The following is a 16,470-nucleotide window of genomic DNA, read 5'->3' on the forward strand; positions in this document are numbered from 1 at the left end:
TCTTCCTGATCTTAACAAATTTATTCTCTCCTAAAGTTTATTTAATAATTGGTTGTTTGAAACTCAGGATGGGTATTCCCTTAGAAACTGATGATTATGTTCTCAGGCCAGTTCATAAAAGCCTCTCTAGCCTGTCTGTCACTCTTCCCTTTCCAGCACTTGATGTTTTCATCCAGTGGTTTTCGAATGGACAGTGTATTGCCTGAGGAGCAGGCAATTTATAAAAATAGAGGTGCCTGACCATACCTCAGACCTTTTGAATTAGAATCCCGAGGTGAATGTGCTGGATCCGTCCCAGCAGGAGCAACGGCAGGCTCGAAATCCTGAGACAGGACAGAGTATGATGCATCTGAGGGACTGAAAGAAGTCCAGTGTGGCTGGAGTAGAGACTGGTCGTCTCTGAACTCTTTTGATCGTGCATTCCTGTCAGTAAAAGGAATTTAAGCACATACCTCCAGTATATGAGTATTCATTTAAAAATAAATTATGTACATGTACTTTGATAAAATAGGCACAAATATAGACATTTTTAAAAGTTGAGGTTAAAAAAAAAGAAGTAGAACTGAAAATTCTAATAGTTGCCTTTTGCCTTTTCCATGTTTTGGATCCTTTTATGTACCCCTTGGGATGGGTGAACCCCACTTTTGTAAAATATAGGCATAGAAAGTGAGGGGGAGAGGTAGATAGAGACCAGATCCTATAGCACCAGCAGAACTATGTCAAGTATTTTTCTCTTTATCCTAAGCACAAGAGGCAATTGAAAAATTTAGGAAAGGGAATGACATCAGATTTGCATCCTGAAAAAAATGTTGACTACCTTTGTGTGTAGAGCAAGCATGGACACAGGGAGACCAGCTTGGAGGTTACTGCAGTGATGAGAGGTGATTATGACTTGAACTAGGGCAGTGCCAATGAGGTTCAAAAGAAGAAGACAAGCTAGAGATATATTTGGAGGCATACACTATAGAATCTAGTGACTTACTTCATGATCATTGATGGGGGAGAGGTCAAAGGTGACTGCTGGGTTTCTGGCTTGAGCATCTGGATGAAGATGAACCATGGAAGAGTAAGTTGGGGGGTAGGGAGTGAGTTGTGTCTCCAGGTTGAAAATAATCTCAAACGTGAAACATCCAAAAGATAATATGAAAATTGCAGTTGAATTATGTAGGTTGAGCTCAATGGAAGTCTTGGGCTGGGAACTATAAATTTAGGAGTTGTCAAAACATAGATAATAAAGAAATTACCTCCAGATATTATTTATTGATAGGAAAGCTCTAGAGCAGAAGTGCCAAGGAGTTCCATAAAAATAGTATACGACATTAGATTTATAGGCCTGGAGATGAGAAATTAGAAATGAACAGATAAGCAGTTTCTATAAAATGCAAGTGTCTCTTAAAGTTGCTACAGCCTTGGGACCAGACAGCTTATATTACAACATGGTAAAGAAAGTAGAAATCAATATTTCAGAAGCTTTCATAGATACTTTGATGAGCACACTACATTCAGGAGTGAGCCGTGAATGCCAGAAAGTGACTCACTTCATACAATTATTCATGAATGAGGACAGGAACCTGTCACAGGTGTGTGCACCATTAGGCTTGAGTAATTGGGGAAACTGAGCATGCCCAATGAAATGAAAGGAAGTGCAGCACTGTGGACTAACGTGTGGATTCAGGAAAAGAATGCCTAGTAATTTGATGTCTATAAGCCTTGGGAGTTATGTTAGAGTTACAGCAAGAGATAAATACTTTTCTTGTCCTCACTCCCTTAAACCATTGTATTCCTTAAGTATTGGAATACAACTAATACTGCCAGAGGCTCAGGGTCGTGTGAAATGGGTGAAAGGGGGTCAAAAGGTACAAACTTCCAGTTGTAAATAAATAAGTCATAGGGATGTAAGGTACAGCATGGTGACTATAGTTAATAATACTGTGTTGCATATTTGAAAGTTACTAGGAGAGTAGATCCTAAAAGTTCTCATCACAAGACAAAAAATATGTAACAATGGAGATGAATGTTAACTACACTGATTGTGGTGATCATTTTGCAATATATACGAACATCAAAGCATTAGGTTGTACATCTGAAACTGATATAATGTCATAAGTCAGTTATACCTCAATAAAAAGGAACACAATGAATAATCATTTATAGGCTTTTATGTTCTCTGAAGGTTTTTCCCCCAGTACCCTGAGGTAAAATCGACTCTGTTCCCCTCCTCCTAATGCTAAAACCTCTAGAAGAGTCAGAGTAGCTTCTTTTGCTAAATACCATGAAGAGGGTTCAGTGAAGCCTATAAGGACATGCTCCCTCTTCTTAGATGTCTTCTCCTCTTGATTTCTTCCCATCTATTTCATTCCAAGTCCTTTGGGCTTCTGCAAACTAACTGTTAGAATTTCGGTTCCCACTGATCCACTTTCTGTCCACAGATCTTGATAGGTCTTCACGGAAGTGACTCTGAATTAAAAACTCTCAGCCTGGGCTTCCTTGGTGGCACAGTGGTTAAGAACCCGCCTGCCAATGCAGGGTACACGGGTTCGAGCCCTGGTCCGGGAAGATCCCACATGCCGCGGAGCAACTGGGCCCGTGTGCCACGACTACCGAGCCTGTGCTCCAGAGCCCGCGAGCCACAACTACTGAGCTCGCGTGCCACAACTACTGAAGCCCGTGCGCCTAGAGCCCATGCTCTGCAACCAGTGAAGCCACTGCAATGAGAAGCCCATGCGCCACAACAGAGTAGCCCCTGCTCGCCACAACTAGAGGAAGCCCACACACAGCAATGCAGACCCAACGCGGCCAAAAAAAACCCCAAAACTCTCAGCCTGCACCCCTCGCCCCCATCACCAAGAAGTGTGGAACTGTGCTACTTATCTATTTTTTCTCTGTCCAGTGATTAATATATTAAATTGGGATCATTGTTGTTTATCCTAAGAAATTATCTGAAGTAAGAGCAGTACATAATGGTTAATACCTTTGGCCTGTTCATTTTTTAGGCACTCAGACCTCTGACCATCAGGAAAATATTGACTAGATCTTATCAGCCTTTTTCAAAACTAGTGATTTACTTTGCCAGCGTTTGTATCTATCACTAAATATTTTTATGTTGTTTATTTCTGAAATAGAGAAGCAGATTCATCAAGCCCTGAAATAGCTCTTACAAGTGACTGGCCTCCTGTTAAAATTTAGCACCGGGAAATACAGCATTATTTAATCGGGCAAGGGAGTCTACATGAACCAGTCATAATGAAAATCCTCCCCCACTGAGGCGCTCCCCCCACCCCAACAAATTTCCTCTTGATCACCCTTGTACCTTTTATGAACATCTGCTATTGCACTTATAAAACTATATGGTAATTAGACACATAATCGGCACTGTGTCTAGACCGTCAGCTTCTGGAGGAGCTTTGCCTTAATCATCTGGTCGCAGGCAGTAGATCCAGGTGGTTGAAGAGGGCAGACTCTGGAGGTAGACTGCCTGGATCCCATTTCTGACTCTGTTTACCAGCTGTGTAGGATCTTGGGCAAGTTATCTCTCTTCAGTTTTCTTATTTGTAAAATCCAAATAATACTTCACGGAGTTGTCTATCATAGGTGTATTCCAAATTTGTGACTTAAGGGTTCTATTACTCCATTAATTACTACCCAAAATTTAAGATTTATTCTGTTTTAAGTCACCTGAACTCCTTAAATGTATAAAAATCACATTTGATAAGCAGGAAACCTAAGCAAATCATATACATAAGAGAAGTATGTTTTATTAGAAATAACTAATGCACATGAAATTCAAGTATTAATAAGGAGTATTCAAAATAACGTAATAAAAGTAAAAAATATGAAATAAAGTAACTCAGGTGGATATGGTTACTGAGGTAAAGATTATTAAGACAAATTCATCTAAAATTAATTGGTATACTTATATGTATATATATTTATTCTATCAGAGTCGTATAAAAACAGGAAATATGTGCTTTAAATGCAAAGAAGAGAGAGAGCATGGGAAACGAAGAATGTTGAGCATACAGTAGTCACCCCTTATCTGTGGTTTCGCTTTCCGAGGTTTCAGTTACCCTCAGTCAACTGCAGTCCGAAAATATTAAATGGAAAATTCCAGAAGTGAGCAATTCATAAGTTTTAAATTTTGAGCAGTTCTGAGTAGGGTTATGAGATCTTACACTATCCTACCCCAGTTCACCCAGGATGGGAATCATTCCTTTGTCCATCGTATCCACTCTGTGTACACTACCTGCCCAGGAGTCACTTAGCCACCCCAGTTATCAGATCAACTGTCATGGTATCAACAGTGCTTGTGTTCAAGTAACCCTTTTATTACAGCATGTTATCTATATTATTATTAGTTATTGTTAATCTCTTACTGTGCCTAATTTATAAATTAAACTATCATAGGTATGTATGTATGTATAGGAAAAAATAGAGTATATGTAGGGCTTGGTACTATCTGCAGTTTCAGACATCCCCTGTTGATGAGAGGGAACTACTGTATTCTTTTTTTTTTTCCATAAGTACTCGAACAGCTTTTTATTTATTTATTTATTTATTTATTTATTTATTTATTTATTTATTTATTTATTTATTTATTTATTTTTGGCTGTGTTGGGATCTTTGTTTCTGTACGAGGGCTTTCTCTAGTTGCGGCAAGCGGGGGCCACTCTTCATCGCGGTGCGCGGGCCTCTCACTATCGCGGCCTCTCTTGTTGCGGAGCACAGGCTCCAGACACGCAGACTCAGTAGTTGTGGCTCACGGGCCTAGTTGCTCCGCGGCATGTGGGATCTTCCCAGACAAGGGCTCGAACCCGTCTCCCCTGCACTGGCAGGCAGATTCTCAACCACTGCACCACCAGGGGAGCCCGGAACTACCGTATTCTTATTCAGTCTTCCCCTCCTACATCTCCAACTGAGGCCTGCATGATTAACCTTTAGAAAGAGAAATGCAAATTAGTAATTACAGCCATCCCTTGGCATCCACAGGGAATCGGTTCCAGGACCCCCGCAAATACCAAACCCCACGGATACTTAAGTCCCTTATATATTGCATAGTATTTGCATGTAACCTATGCACATCCTCCCCTATTCTTTTGTTTTGTTTTGTTTTTGGCCACGCTGCGAGGCATGCGGGGTCTTAGTTCCTTGACCAAGGATCTAGCCATGTCGCCTGCAGTGGAAGCTCGGAGCCCTAACCACTGGACCACCAGGGAAGTCCCCTCTCCCCTATACATCTCATTCTTCAAGTACACACTTAACATTAAATTTATTTAACTTAAGGGGAGAGATGCCTATACTGCTCTTGAGATAGTAGGTTGTTTAAATTCTAATAATTCTTAATGACTGTCTGTTTTTTTTAATTAAAACTACATACTAAAGAGGTTGTTTTAATTCCTTTCTTTGATAAGAAAAAATTCAAGCTCAATATTACATTCCCTAAAATAAAATCAATTTTGTCCTGAAATATAGTTTTGAAAACTGTAACAGTCTGTTTTCTTTGATCATCTCATAAACAACAGGAGTTTCGTATCAGCTCTCCTTCCTCCTCCACCTTTTTTCCCTTTTTACTTTGTGCCAATCACAGGTGGATGCTCAGTATCACCCCACAGCACAAGATAAATAAGCTTTTGGAAGGTTTCCTAGCAACATGCTGTTCTGGGAACCTGCTCTGTTTCCCTGAACAAGATGAAGCCAAACATCCTAGAATCTCAGCCAGATGGGAAAGGATCAGCTTATCGAGGGGTGTTTAATGCATTTTTAAAAATTTCACTTTGAAATGAACCTCTTAACATAACAAGGTTGACTTTTAAAAGGACACTCTTCTACATATTAAAAAAAAAAACCCTCAGTAATAGTTCCAATTTAAAAAATACAGTTTTAGAAGAAATTCTCTAGAGACAAGCTTGTAATATGTAATTCACTTATTGGTGAATGGATCCATTTTAGAACTATGTGGAAAATGCTTCCACATAAGACTGATTGATGTTCAGCCTGATGCCCAGTGGTACCAGTATTCAGCTACAAAAATGTTAACATATTGTACTTCCTTCTCATTCTGTGGTAAGTGGCTGCTGGAGTAGGCTGCCTCCTCACAAATCCTCTCACTTCTCCCTTGACCCCTCCTCCTAGAGATCCACGGGAAACCCCTGTCACTGCCTAAAACTCCGGGACTTCTTCCCTTTTCTCCTCAGCCCCAGGGCTACTTCAGTGCCAGTGATTTGCCACTTGCTCTTGAGAGTCTGGTTTTGGCTTTCAGAGTATATGACTAATACAGAGGAAAGAAAACTAGAGGAAATTGCCCCTCTCAGAGTCAAGAAAAATAACGTCGTTGTTGTTTTGTTAGCACACCGTCACGTATCTTTTCCTTGTTGTTTATCGATGATCTTGAGGCCACGCAGTTGGCAGGTGGTGTTTTTCTTTCTCTTGCGCTCTCGTTGGTCACAGCATACACTGTTAAAGGTCTCTGGAGATGGAGTAGTAAAGGGTTGGAGTTTCTCATGCCAGTATTCAGCAGTGGTTTTGCAATTCAGTTACATGCTGGAAAATGTTCTTTCTTCTAGTCTGACTGGGTAGGCAGTCCCCCATCAGCCAGGTGAATACTGTCATCATGTGGTGATTGATTGATTTACACTACCTGACAGGTTTGGACTGTGTGAAACTTCCCAGTTGTGGTGAGAAGCAGATAATTCCAGTACTCACAGTGCTCCTGGATGGGAAGAACAAAGTAATTAGAATAAGCTGGGGAATGACACCTGGTGTCTTTGCGTTTTATTTAACAAATTCTGTGGCCAGATTTAAGAGAATTGAAACTATCCTCATCCCGGAAAACCATAAGATAAGATTATTTTCCTTGGTGCTTTCCATTCTCTCTTGCTCTCTCTCTCTCACACACTTACATATTTTCTAAATACCATGTTTTGAAGTCGACAAGAAACAATCTGTTGAGGGCCTCCTAGGGGCCAATTACATTGGTAGGCATCATGATGGATGCTGAGGGCCATCAATACCTGGTCCTTGCCTTCACTGAGTCCCCAGTAATTAGCCAAATAATGCACTTATTATCTTTTTAAAAATTTAGATATATTTATTCTTCATTTCAAGTCATTTGCATTAGGACCTAAACGTTAAGGAAAGATTTTCATGTCTAAAGGAATTATATAATTTTGATTGTCCAAGAAAAGCCTAAGAGTAGACTTAGTCTGTTATATATAACATGTAATAGATTAAAATAGATTAATTTTTTTGAATATTTTCTGAAAACACAGTTTTAAAAAAATTCAATGAACCAGGCATTATTTTAGATCCTTTGTCATTTAATTCTCCTGACAACCATTATGAAATAGAAATTTGCCTACCAATTTTAGAATCTGTTTTCTCTCTGGTATATTATTAGCTCCATTAAAAACTTTTTGTGTTGCTCAATATTTTATTTTTATAAAATAATAAGTCTCATTTTTAACATGTTGGGAGAGTGAATTTTACTTTAAGAAAGGCAGTTAACAGAATTAACACCACTGTTAAATACATTAACAAGAAAAAGTGATGCTATATCAGCAACGTTGTAGAACAGACTACGGCGCATTTTGGTAAATAAAGTTTTATTGGAACACGGCCATACTCATTTATTTGTGTATTACCCATGGCAGCTTTTGTGCCAATAACAACAGTGGAATTGTGACCTAGATTGTGTGGCCCGCAAAGCCTAAAATATATGCTATCTGGACCTTTACAGAAAAAGTTTGCAGACCCTGTTCTAGAATCTAGATTTTCCCCCTACGTTGAGTCTGGTGTGCTCCTTTAGAATGCCAGAGACTTCGTTGGGAAACACATCAGAAAATGGTTTCCTAAATGATCTGCTTGACTAACATGCTTGTCCTCTAATCCCTGCAGGTACCGACCAAGAAGCTAAAGAAATATGAGAAAGAATATCAGACAATGCGAGAGAGTCAGCTGCAGCAGGAAGACCCAATGGATAGATACAAGGTATGGGAGACAGGGGTCACCTGTCAGCGCCAAGCACCTTCTTTCCCCTAACGCAGCAGTTGTGGGAAGTTTGTTCCCTCTGTTCCTTCTTGGTTTATGTAGACTCTGACCATGCTCAATGTCCAGGTATGTTTTCATCTCAGGAGAGTCCTGAGTGGCCAACCATAATATTTCTTTTCTTTCAGTTTGTATATTTGTAGGTAACTTCACCCGTTGCATTTATACTGGGAGTCTTCATAAGAAGCTGAGAGAAAGAGAGGGAAAAAGAAAGAGAGAAAGTGGCTCTCGACTACTTTCAAAAATGAGAAAAAAGGAAAATGGCAAAGTACGGTTTTAGCTGTGCACAGTCACATCCACAAAGACTTTTAGAAGGCGAACTGCTCCAAGACTGGCACAAGAATGTTTCAGACTTACCTCTGTCTGTAGCCAATGTTCAAAATACAAACTCACTCGAAAGGAAAAATAAAAACCACAAAGCTATATTGAGCACAGCCATGGTGTTTGTTGCAACATTTATTTCCACAAACAAATTTATGAGTAACAGTGACATTTCATTACAGCATGCAGTTCAAGAATCAAGATGATTTCAGTTTAATATCTTAGTTAATTGTAGTATTTTAAAAAATGGGGCCAGTCATAAAGATATCCTCAATGGTAATTAGCAACAGTGTTTCCATGAAGCAATGTTGGGGAAGTACTGATTTCAAACTTATTTTTTTTCCAACTGAAATATTCGTGTCTCTCTTCAACATGTTTTAATTCTTCAGATTCCTACAGATACAGAATGATTCCCTCCCTCTCCACATCAGTACATTAGGATAAGAGAATATTGTATTCATACATTGAGCACCAGCAATGCCAAAAAGTACTGCAACGACATTATTAATTAAACCACCCACTGTGGGATGACTTCTGCTTGTATAACTAGAGTTGCCTTTATGTGGTCAGAGAGCTGGACACGGGCAGCTGCAGTTACACGGTATATCTCGTCTCCGTTGCTGAATTGAATAGCATTGGAGGTTCACACAGGGGAACGGTGGAAGGAGTGTATGGATTTTGTAGTCAGATCTGAGTTCAAAACCTGAATTTCTGAAAAAGGAGACAGAATTTGGAGTCCAAGTTGGGGGTTTTAATCCCTATGCCATTTGTTCAGCATCTTGGACTAATTATTGAGCCTCTTCCTCATCTGTAAAACATATAGTATGCACATTTCCTTGAAAGATTGTTGTGAGGATGAGGGATGTTATATGTTAAGTACCCAGCACATAGTTGGTGTTCAATAAATGGTTGTGATTAGCCTTATTAGGTCCACTGCCTCTAATTACCCAATTATTACTAGAATAATATCACCTGATTTGTGTCTGCTCCACCAGTCCCTTGCTTATCTTTCTATTTCTCTCGAGTATTGCTACCTAATAATCTAACATCAGTGTGTTACTGCCCTTGTTTATAAAACTAGCTGATAACAAAATCCCACATATTGGTATGGCAGATAACTATTACCATATAAGGTGCTCATAGATAAAGTTCGAAGTTAATTTCCACCCCTCAATAAAACCAGTTTTAATGTAGCTTATGTAGCATGCTGCTTTAGAAAGGCTTGAAGTAGTAATGATAAAATATTATTAAGGATCCAAAGTGAAGCTCTCCTACTGTGCTTGCATCATTCTAATTTTCTTATTGCTGCCATCGTTATGAGTAAAGCCTAGGAAGGATACTTCAAAATAGAAGAGAGGGAAATGAAAGACTAAAATGGTGTATTTAAAATCAGCCTGGAACTGAACTTATTATTTCTTATATCCTTTTTGTGTCAAAGCAGGTATGTATAAATAAATAGTACAATGCATATTATTTCTTAAAAAGTAATTATCACACATATACTATTGATGTGTACAGTTTTTACTGAGGGGTCAAAGTAGAATTAAACTTTTTTTTGGTCTTTATTTTGAAAACAGGTACTACTTTTAAGCTTGAATGCTCTATTTATGCATATCAGATACCCTTTATAGCTATTTCTTTTGTATTATTGTAATAACTTGTCAATACATCATCCAACTAATATTTCTATATACTTTTAATAATGTCTAGAAATTTGTACTGGAGATAAACTTGGTAAAGTTATGGTCCTCACATTATAATTACATTTTCAAGGTGACAGTTGACAACATAGTGTCCAACCATCAACAGATTTGTTCTTTCAGATATTCAATATCTAGTTTAAGAAGCTAATTACAGTTGTATTCATTAAAGTAGGAAGGTCTCTTAGGAAATACATTTTAGCAACTTATAAATTTAATCCTGTCAAGAATAAGATCTATGCCCTGGGAATAAGCACTTTATAATTCATAGTTCTTGGACTGGGAACCCGAAAATTCTCAAGAATAACTTGGGAAGATCTTTGAAGGCACTGAGTCAGAACTTATACCAGTTCACTAACGACCCCTCCTCAACCGTTAGGATCCATAGTGTTTAAAATGCCGTGTTTATCCTCTAGCTTGCCATATGGGAAGGGAGTTAGGAAGATTGTGTCAGTTAAAAAAAAAAAAAAAAAAAAAAGAAGGCCCAGAAATGTCATACCTTAAGATATTCCAAGAGATTTTTTCAGCTTGATACTATTTCTCTTGGGCATGGTGGGGTACAAAAAGAGAATAGCTCTCAGCAGTCACATTCTTGCTGTAGCTATTTAAACATGTGTTTTGTGTCTATTTTTATGATATATGCAAAAATCTACTTCTGAGGTTATGTCACTATGCTCACCTGTATCTAACACTTGATGAAATGGTGTTGGTAGAAATTTAAATTTTAGAACCCTAAGCACAATGAAAGTGTTCTGGAATTTGATAGTGGTGACAGTTGTACAACTTTGAGAATGTAGTAAAACCACTGAATTGTATATTTTAAAAAGATGAATTTTATGGTATGTGAATTATATCTCAAAAGAAAAAAAAAAAAATTCAAGCAAGATGTCTGAAGAGAATTGACATCTGCCTGCCATCTTTTTTTCGTAAACCTCAGTCACACCAGAGGTACCTGTGCACAAGCCATACTTGTGGGAGGGAGACCTCCTGTCAGAACTGGAGCTAATCAATGACTATAGATCTTATGTGTACTCATATTTATAAGGGAAAGGCCAACATAAGTGGGTGATGCATTCATTTTCATGTATATATACGTACGTGTGTATATATATATATATAGTATATACGCATACATATATACATGCACACAGACATAAACATATAAATAGATAATGCATATATATATACACACTGCCTGTGCTACCTGGTGTTGGCATCAGTTTGTATTTGAAACCAGTGAGCTCTATAATGATTGCTTACAGCCTTTGGTGTACTCTTTCTGTTTATCTTCCTGACTAGATTCCAAGACACAGAAAGGAAACTTTATGGGAAGAAGAATATACAGTATTTATTCTAAGCCTCTTTTATTGTCCTTCTTAAGTTTGACCTGGCCAGATTTGTGTAGTGGTATTTATCTGCTCTGATATTTTGGTTTGTAAATTTATTTGTAGATTTCAAGTGAAGTGAAATGCAGGATAAAGATTTGTCTGTAGAAATACATCATGTATACTTTTACATGTATACTTTTATCTTCATGCAAATCCCCAGAAAACAAACATTCATGGATATGTGCAGCTGTTTTAGTCATTTTAAAAATTAGTAGCCAAGCCCCTAAAAAGCAGCTATCAACTTCAGAAATTAAAATATTATTTGCTATTTTAAGGTGATGAATTGTTTTCATTTGGGGGAAGTTAGTTTTCTAATGATGTAATCTATTGATGGCAATTTTAGAGAACTACAGCCTTCATCTGTCTTTAGAAGATGATATGCTTTTCTTGTTTAATTAAAGAACTACTTGTACAAATGTGGGTTAAGCCTTCAAAAAGCACAGCTAATTAATTAAATTCAGTGAATCTCCCAATGTGTAATGAAGGTTATGTTATTACCTGTTCTAGATGGGCAAATCCTAGGAAGAATCAGGAATGCTTAAACTCTCTTGGGTTTGGGAGACAGTATTATAAACACATAATTTCTAATTGAAGAATCTTATCTATGTTCAGTATAATTAAATCTAGAATGTTTAACTTCTTTCTTGAGGTTAGACATAGTACATTTTTTATCAAAATGTAATTCAAACAGAAAGAAAATGATTCCTGTAGGTTCACAGAAGGTTTTTCTTGCCCATACTAATTTTTGTAGAGCAGTCATCCCTGCATGTAATTTAAAATTAAGCTATTTAATTATAAATAGTACAAACAGCACAAACAAGATTTTCTAAATAAAGCTTAACTTGTATTATTTGCTATCCTTACATATCTAAGGAAATAATTTAGAGCAATTGTCACATTTTGTTTTTAACTTGATAAGTGAAGAAGTTTAAATTATGCTAAACATATGTGGGAAAAAAAAGTATCCCCCACCCCCTTTTTTTTTTTTTTTTTTTTTTTTTTTTTACTGTATTGGACCCTTCCTTACTCAGAGAAGTCAAGATAAGTGAATCCGTCTTTGAAAAGTATTTTTCTTCCAATGAAAATAAACTTATTATTTTTCACATCACAGAGATATTGCTGGCTTTTGGAAATATTTATGTTATGAAATCACGTGCTTTTAATGAACAGTGATAGTCAAGAGGATGATTTCTATCTGCCTGTGACAACTTAATGATAAACTTCAGAAGGCTGCCACTCTTCCTTTTTGCACTTGGGTAACTCCATGAACTCACTGTTACAGGATGGTGGAGAAGGCAAGCCCAAGTTCTCCTGATGCTTCTCGAGCCACTTAGCTAAGAAGGAGCAGGTGGTTTCTGATGATGCTTGTCTGCTGATTGAGTTATACTTGACACTCAGGAGAGGCGTAAATGTTGTACATATTAAGAATCTCTTGGTATATTTATCAATGATCTTCAGAATTAATTCTCCAAAAATTTTCTTCAATTTTTAGTACGTCTTGTTTCCTGTTCAAGGAGTCTGACGGAGAAAATTACATCACACTCCTATGTTTCTACGTCATCTGTAACCCATTTGCTTTTTAAAAATTTGATTTGTATGCTAGAGTAGTACAGGGATTTGCAAACCATACGGCCTGTGGGCCAAATCTGTCCCACTGCCTGTTTTTGTAAGTAAAGTTTTATTGGAACACAGCCACATGCTTATTATCTATAACTGCTTTTGCACAACAATGACGGAGTTGAGTAGCTGCAACAAAGACCATATGGCCTGCAAAGCCTAAAATATTTACTGTCTGGGCATTTACATTAAAAGTTTGCTGACCCCTGTGCTAAAGTGTAATCTAAGATTGTTTTTAAGTGCTATGAGAAATGCAGTCTCGTTTGCCAACTGCCAGTTAGTTAGTACTGACAAGATTTTCTCTTTAGTTTGGCATTTAAAATTGTTTAAATTTCCACCAGAAAGATAAAACTGGATATGCTGGGTAAAGTAGGAGCATAAAATGATTTCAGACATCCAGATTTTCTTTCTCAAATTTCATCTACAGATAATGTAGACGTTTAAACATTTCATCTATAGGCATTTGTCTTTGAATGTCAAAAAACTGTTTGATGAAATTTGAATATGATGACTGTCAACTCTTTTGAAAGAGACATCCAGAAGAAAAGATGTGAGAGTTGAGTGTGTTGTTGCTAATAAATTGCACTGGGTCTTTTAGGAAAACATTTTCTCCTGACCCTTAAATGTCTTTAAAAGTCTGTGCCAAGAATTCATTATAGCAGCAGACAGCACACCCACAATACTGAGCTAGAGTTATAAAGCTGCCTCCTTCCCCATCATTTTTTCCTTTAAGGCTGAGTTTATTTTCTTCTGATTGCCAGTTCACATTTCTCTGGTTTCTCATCTTGGAAAAAATCACATTCACCATTCCTTATACTGCTCCACCCAAACTCCAACCCCCAAGACACAGAGAAGAGCTGGGATCCATTTTTCTTTTGCATTCCCCTGCCCAGCAATTTCATTCTGTTGCCTGAAGATGAAATATTTTGCAATGTTTCTGACTTTGTCATATAAGGAAGTTCCTTCCACCCAGCTCTAATAACAGTGTAAACAACTCACACCGTAGTTGCAAATAGCTCCACAGACAGCCTTTTCATCAGTCATGCAAACTGCAAATAACAGCGTGGAGAGGGAGGAGTTTAGTGTATCAGTCTTCCTGAGTTGAGACTTTGCCCATTGGCTGCCTCAACTATACTTTCTTGCATCAAATGTTAGCGGTCCTGGAGAGAACTTAGAGTAAATGACACTCTAAGGAAAAACAAAAGAGCAAAATAGCATTAACAAGCGTCTGTTTTTGTTATTGCCATTTCCTAATTGTATTCGTAGGTGTGCAATTTCATTGGATATTCTTTTTTTTTTTTTTCAATTGTCTTTGTACCTATGATTGAAAACGGTAGTTGGTCTATGGCTTTTCAGGAGGTAAGTTTTTTGTCTATGTATGTCTGTAATATCAGCGTCTGTCTCTCTGAAAAATGCAGTATCCTCCTCCCCAAAGTTACTAACCCAACTTTCCCAGCTGCACATCTCCTAGGCCACAGGGGAGGGAACTAATGAGGAAAGTTGTTGTCTGCTGTTTGTTCGAATGTTGTTAATTGTGTGACATGGAGCAGTGTGCTGTGAATTTTAAGGGTTACGTAAGCATCGTCTCCTGTAGCCTTTTCCGAAAGGCAAGGGAAGCGATTTTGCCTGTGTTGTTTATGGGCTCTGGGCGTTCAGCACATCCGCTTGTGCAGACTTACGGCATGTGAGTATCTCTGCACTGGCTGACGTTATGGGGCCACTTCACGTCTTTCTCGGGTGGGCCGCCCTTGCCAACATTTCAGAATGAACCAAGCAAGATTCCGACCTTTCCCAAAGCTAAACTGTCTTCTTTATTCTAGTATAAAGGCAGACTTTTTCTTCAGTCAGTTCTAAAAACAGTTTTGGCTCCCTGGGAAAGGCTGGAAAAGACAGCCAAGTCATGTTGTCTCTCTTTAACCCTTGGTAAGCGTGGGCAAGTTCTTCTTCATAGAAAATCTCCACCTTGCCCCGCCCCCAGGTTCATACTTTGGAGGACGATACTGCATTTTTGGCCCCAGAGCTTGCTTTCCCACGTGTCTGAGTGCAGGGCAGGAGTTGCACACTTCCCACTGTGCTGCTTGCTTTGCACACACTGAACTGAAGCTTCTTGCTAGAGCAAAAGCCACTAGGCTTGCCCCCTAGGCTATTATGCTTTTTAGGGACCCTCAGACACACCCCTAATTTCTCCCCAATCTTCCCCTATCCGCCCCACCCCCATAGCTATGTGTCTGTGAGGAAAGGTTTGAGTTGCGACAGTCATGGTAATGGGAAGTGACCAGTAAGGTTTCAGCCGAGCTCACACCTCTTTCGTATATAATATAACATAACCCATCAGACGTGTGTCTCTAATCAGTAGTGAAGTAGCTCCTGGTGCGGTTTTTAAGTACTTTGAACAAAGTGCTTTTCCATAGCGTTGTATGACTTTACCTGGAGGTTATTTTGACTTGATTCTAAGCATATGTCACTGTAACCTGAAAAACTGGTAGCTGCAACATTTTTCGCTTGTGCCAAATTAATGCAGTGTAAGTAAGTAGTTGAGGGAGCTGTTTGTATCTTGGAGACCTAAGTACAACTTCAGTAGAAATAGGACACTTAGGAATAGGTATTCGAGTAGTCTTATCACGGTCTCTTTTGAGGGGATTTATCAAGAAATGAGAAAAATCTCTTCCCTGCCGAAAGCAGTCTGCCTTGTGAAATATGGTATGATGAAATTGTGCTTGGTATTGCTGCTTGTTCCTGGCAAGGAGGAAATTTGTTGGAAAAGTTTTTGAACCACATTTTTTTATCTGTTTCCAACAAGCGTGTAAGTTGTTTCTGTAAAAAGGGGTAATAGTTTGATATATCAGGATGAAAGACTAATCTCTAGCCCCTGCTAGAATTTGGATGACTTCAGCAAAGATTGAAAGGTTCAGCTGTAGACACCCTGGCTTTTTTTATATTTTAGTTCCCACTTTTATTATGCTTCTGTGGGAGGGTAGAACCTCTGTAGATTGAGGAGACAGACAGAATTTGATGAGTACAATTTGCCCCTACAAATATGTACACTGTCTTTTCAGGAATATCTCGGGAAAGGGTTCCTGGCAAGGCATCTTTTTTTGAGGGGTTACATTGTATCTTGGTCACAGAGGAAGATCCATTAGGGTTTCACACAGAATATGAGCTTCTCATAGGAGAAGACTTTTAAAAAATTCTCATTTTGGCATTTTATCCTTTCCAATGGAATTGAAATTCTGAATTGCTTTTTATTTTCTAAACAACTTTCTAAACACGTGTATTATATATTCATTGTAGACAACTTGGAAACATTTTAAAAGCACAAAGACAACAGTTAAAATAATCCACTACCCAGAGTTAATGTTATTTATGTTGTTATGAAAATGAGATTTTCCAGTTATTTGTCTTTT

General features: G+C 38.2%; 1 protein-coding gene across 7 annotated transcripts in view; it reads left to right on the forward strand.

Moving 5' to 3' along the window:
- The window catches only part of RABGAP1L (RAB GTPase activating protein 1 like), a 665,825-nt gene that overhangs the window by 626,588 nt on the left and 22,767 nt on the right, over nucleotides 1–16,470 (forward strand). For 5 of the 7 annotated variants that reach the window (XM_068541282.1, XM_068541284.1, XM_068541283.1 and 2 more), the window contains one exon: nucleotides 7,891–7,983. In XM_068541282.1, the coding sequence (XP_068397383.1) occupies nucleotides 7,891–7,983 (93 nt within the window). Of the gene's footprint in view, nucleotides 1–7,890; nucleotides 7,984–8,168; nucleotides 8,475–13,768; nucleotides 14,426–16,470 lie in introns of those variants that run through there. The other 2 variants (XM_068541285.1, XM_068541288.1) reach the window with 2 other exon arrangements.

The sequence above is a fragment of the Eschrichtius robustus genome, chromosome 3, assembly GCF_028021215.1.
Source record: "Eschrichtius robustus isolate mEscRob2 chromosome 3, mEscRob2.pri, whole genome shotgun sequence".
In the NCBI taxonomy this organism is placed as follows: Eukaryota; Metazoa; Chordata; class Mammalia; order Artiodactyla; family Eschrichtiidae; genus Eschrichtius; species Eschrichtius robustus.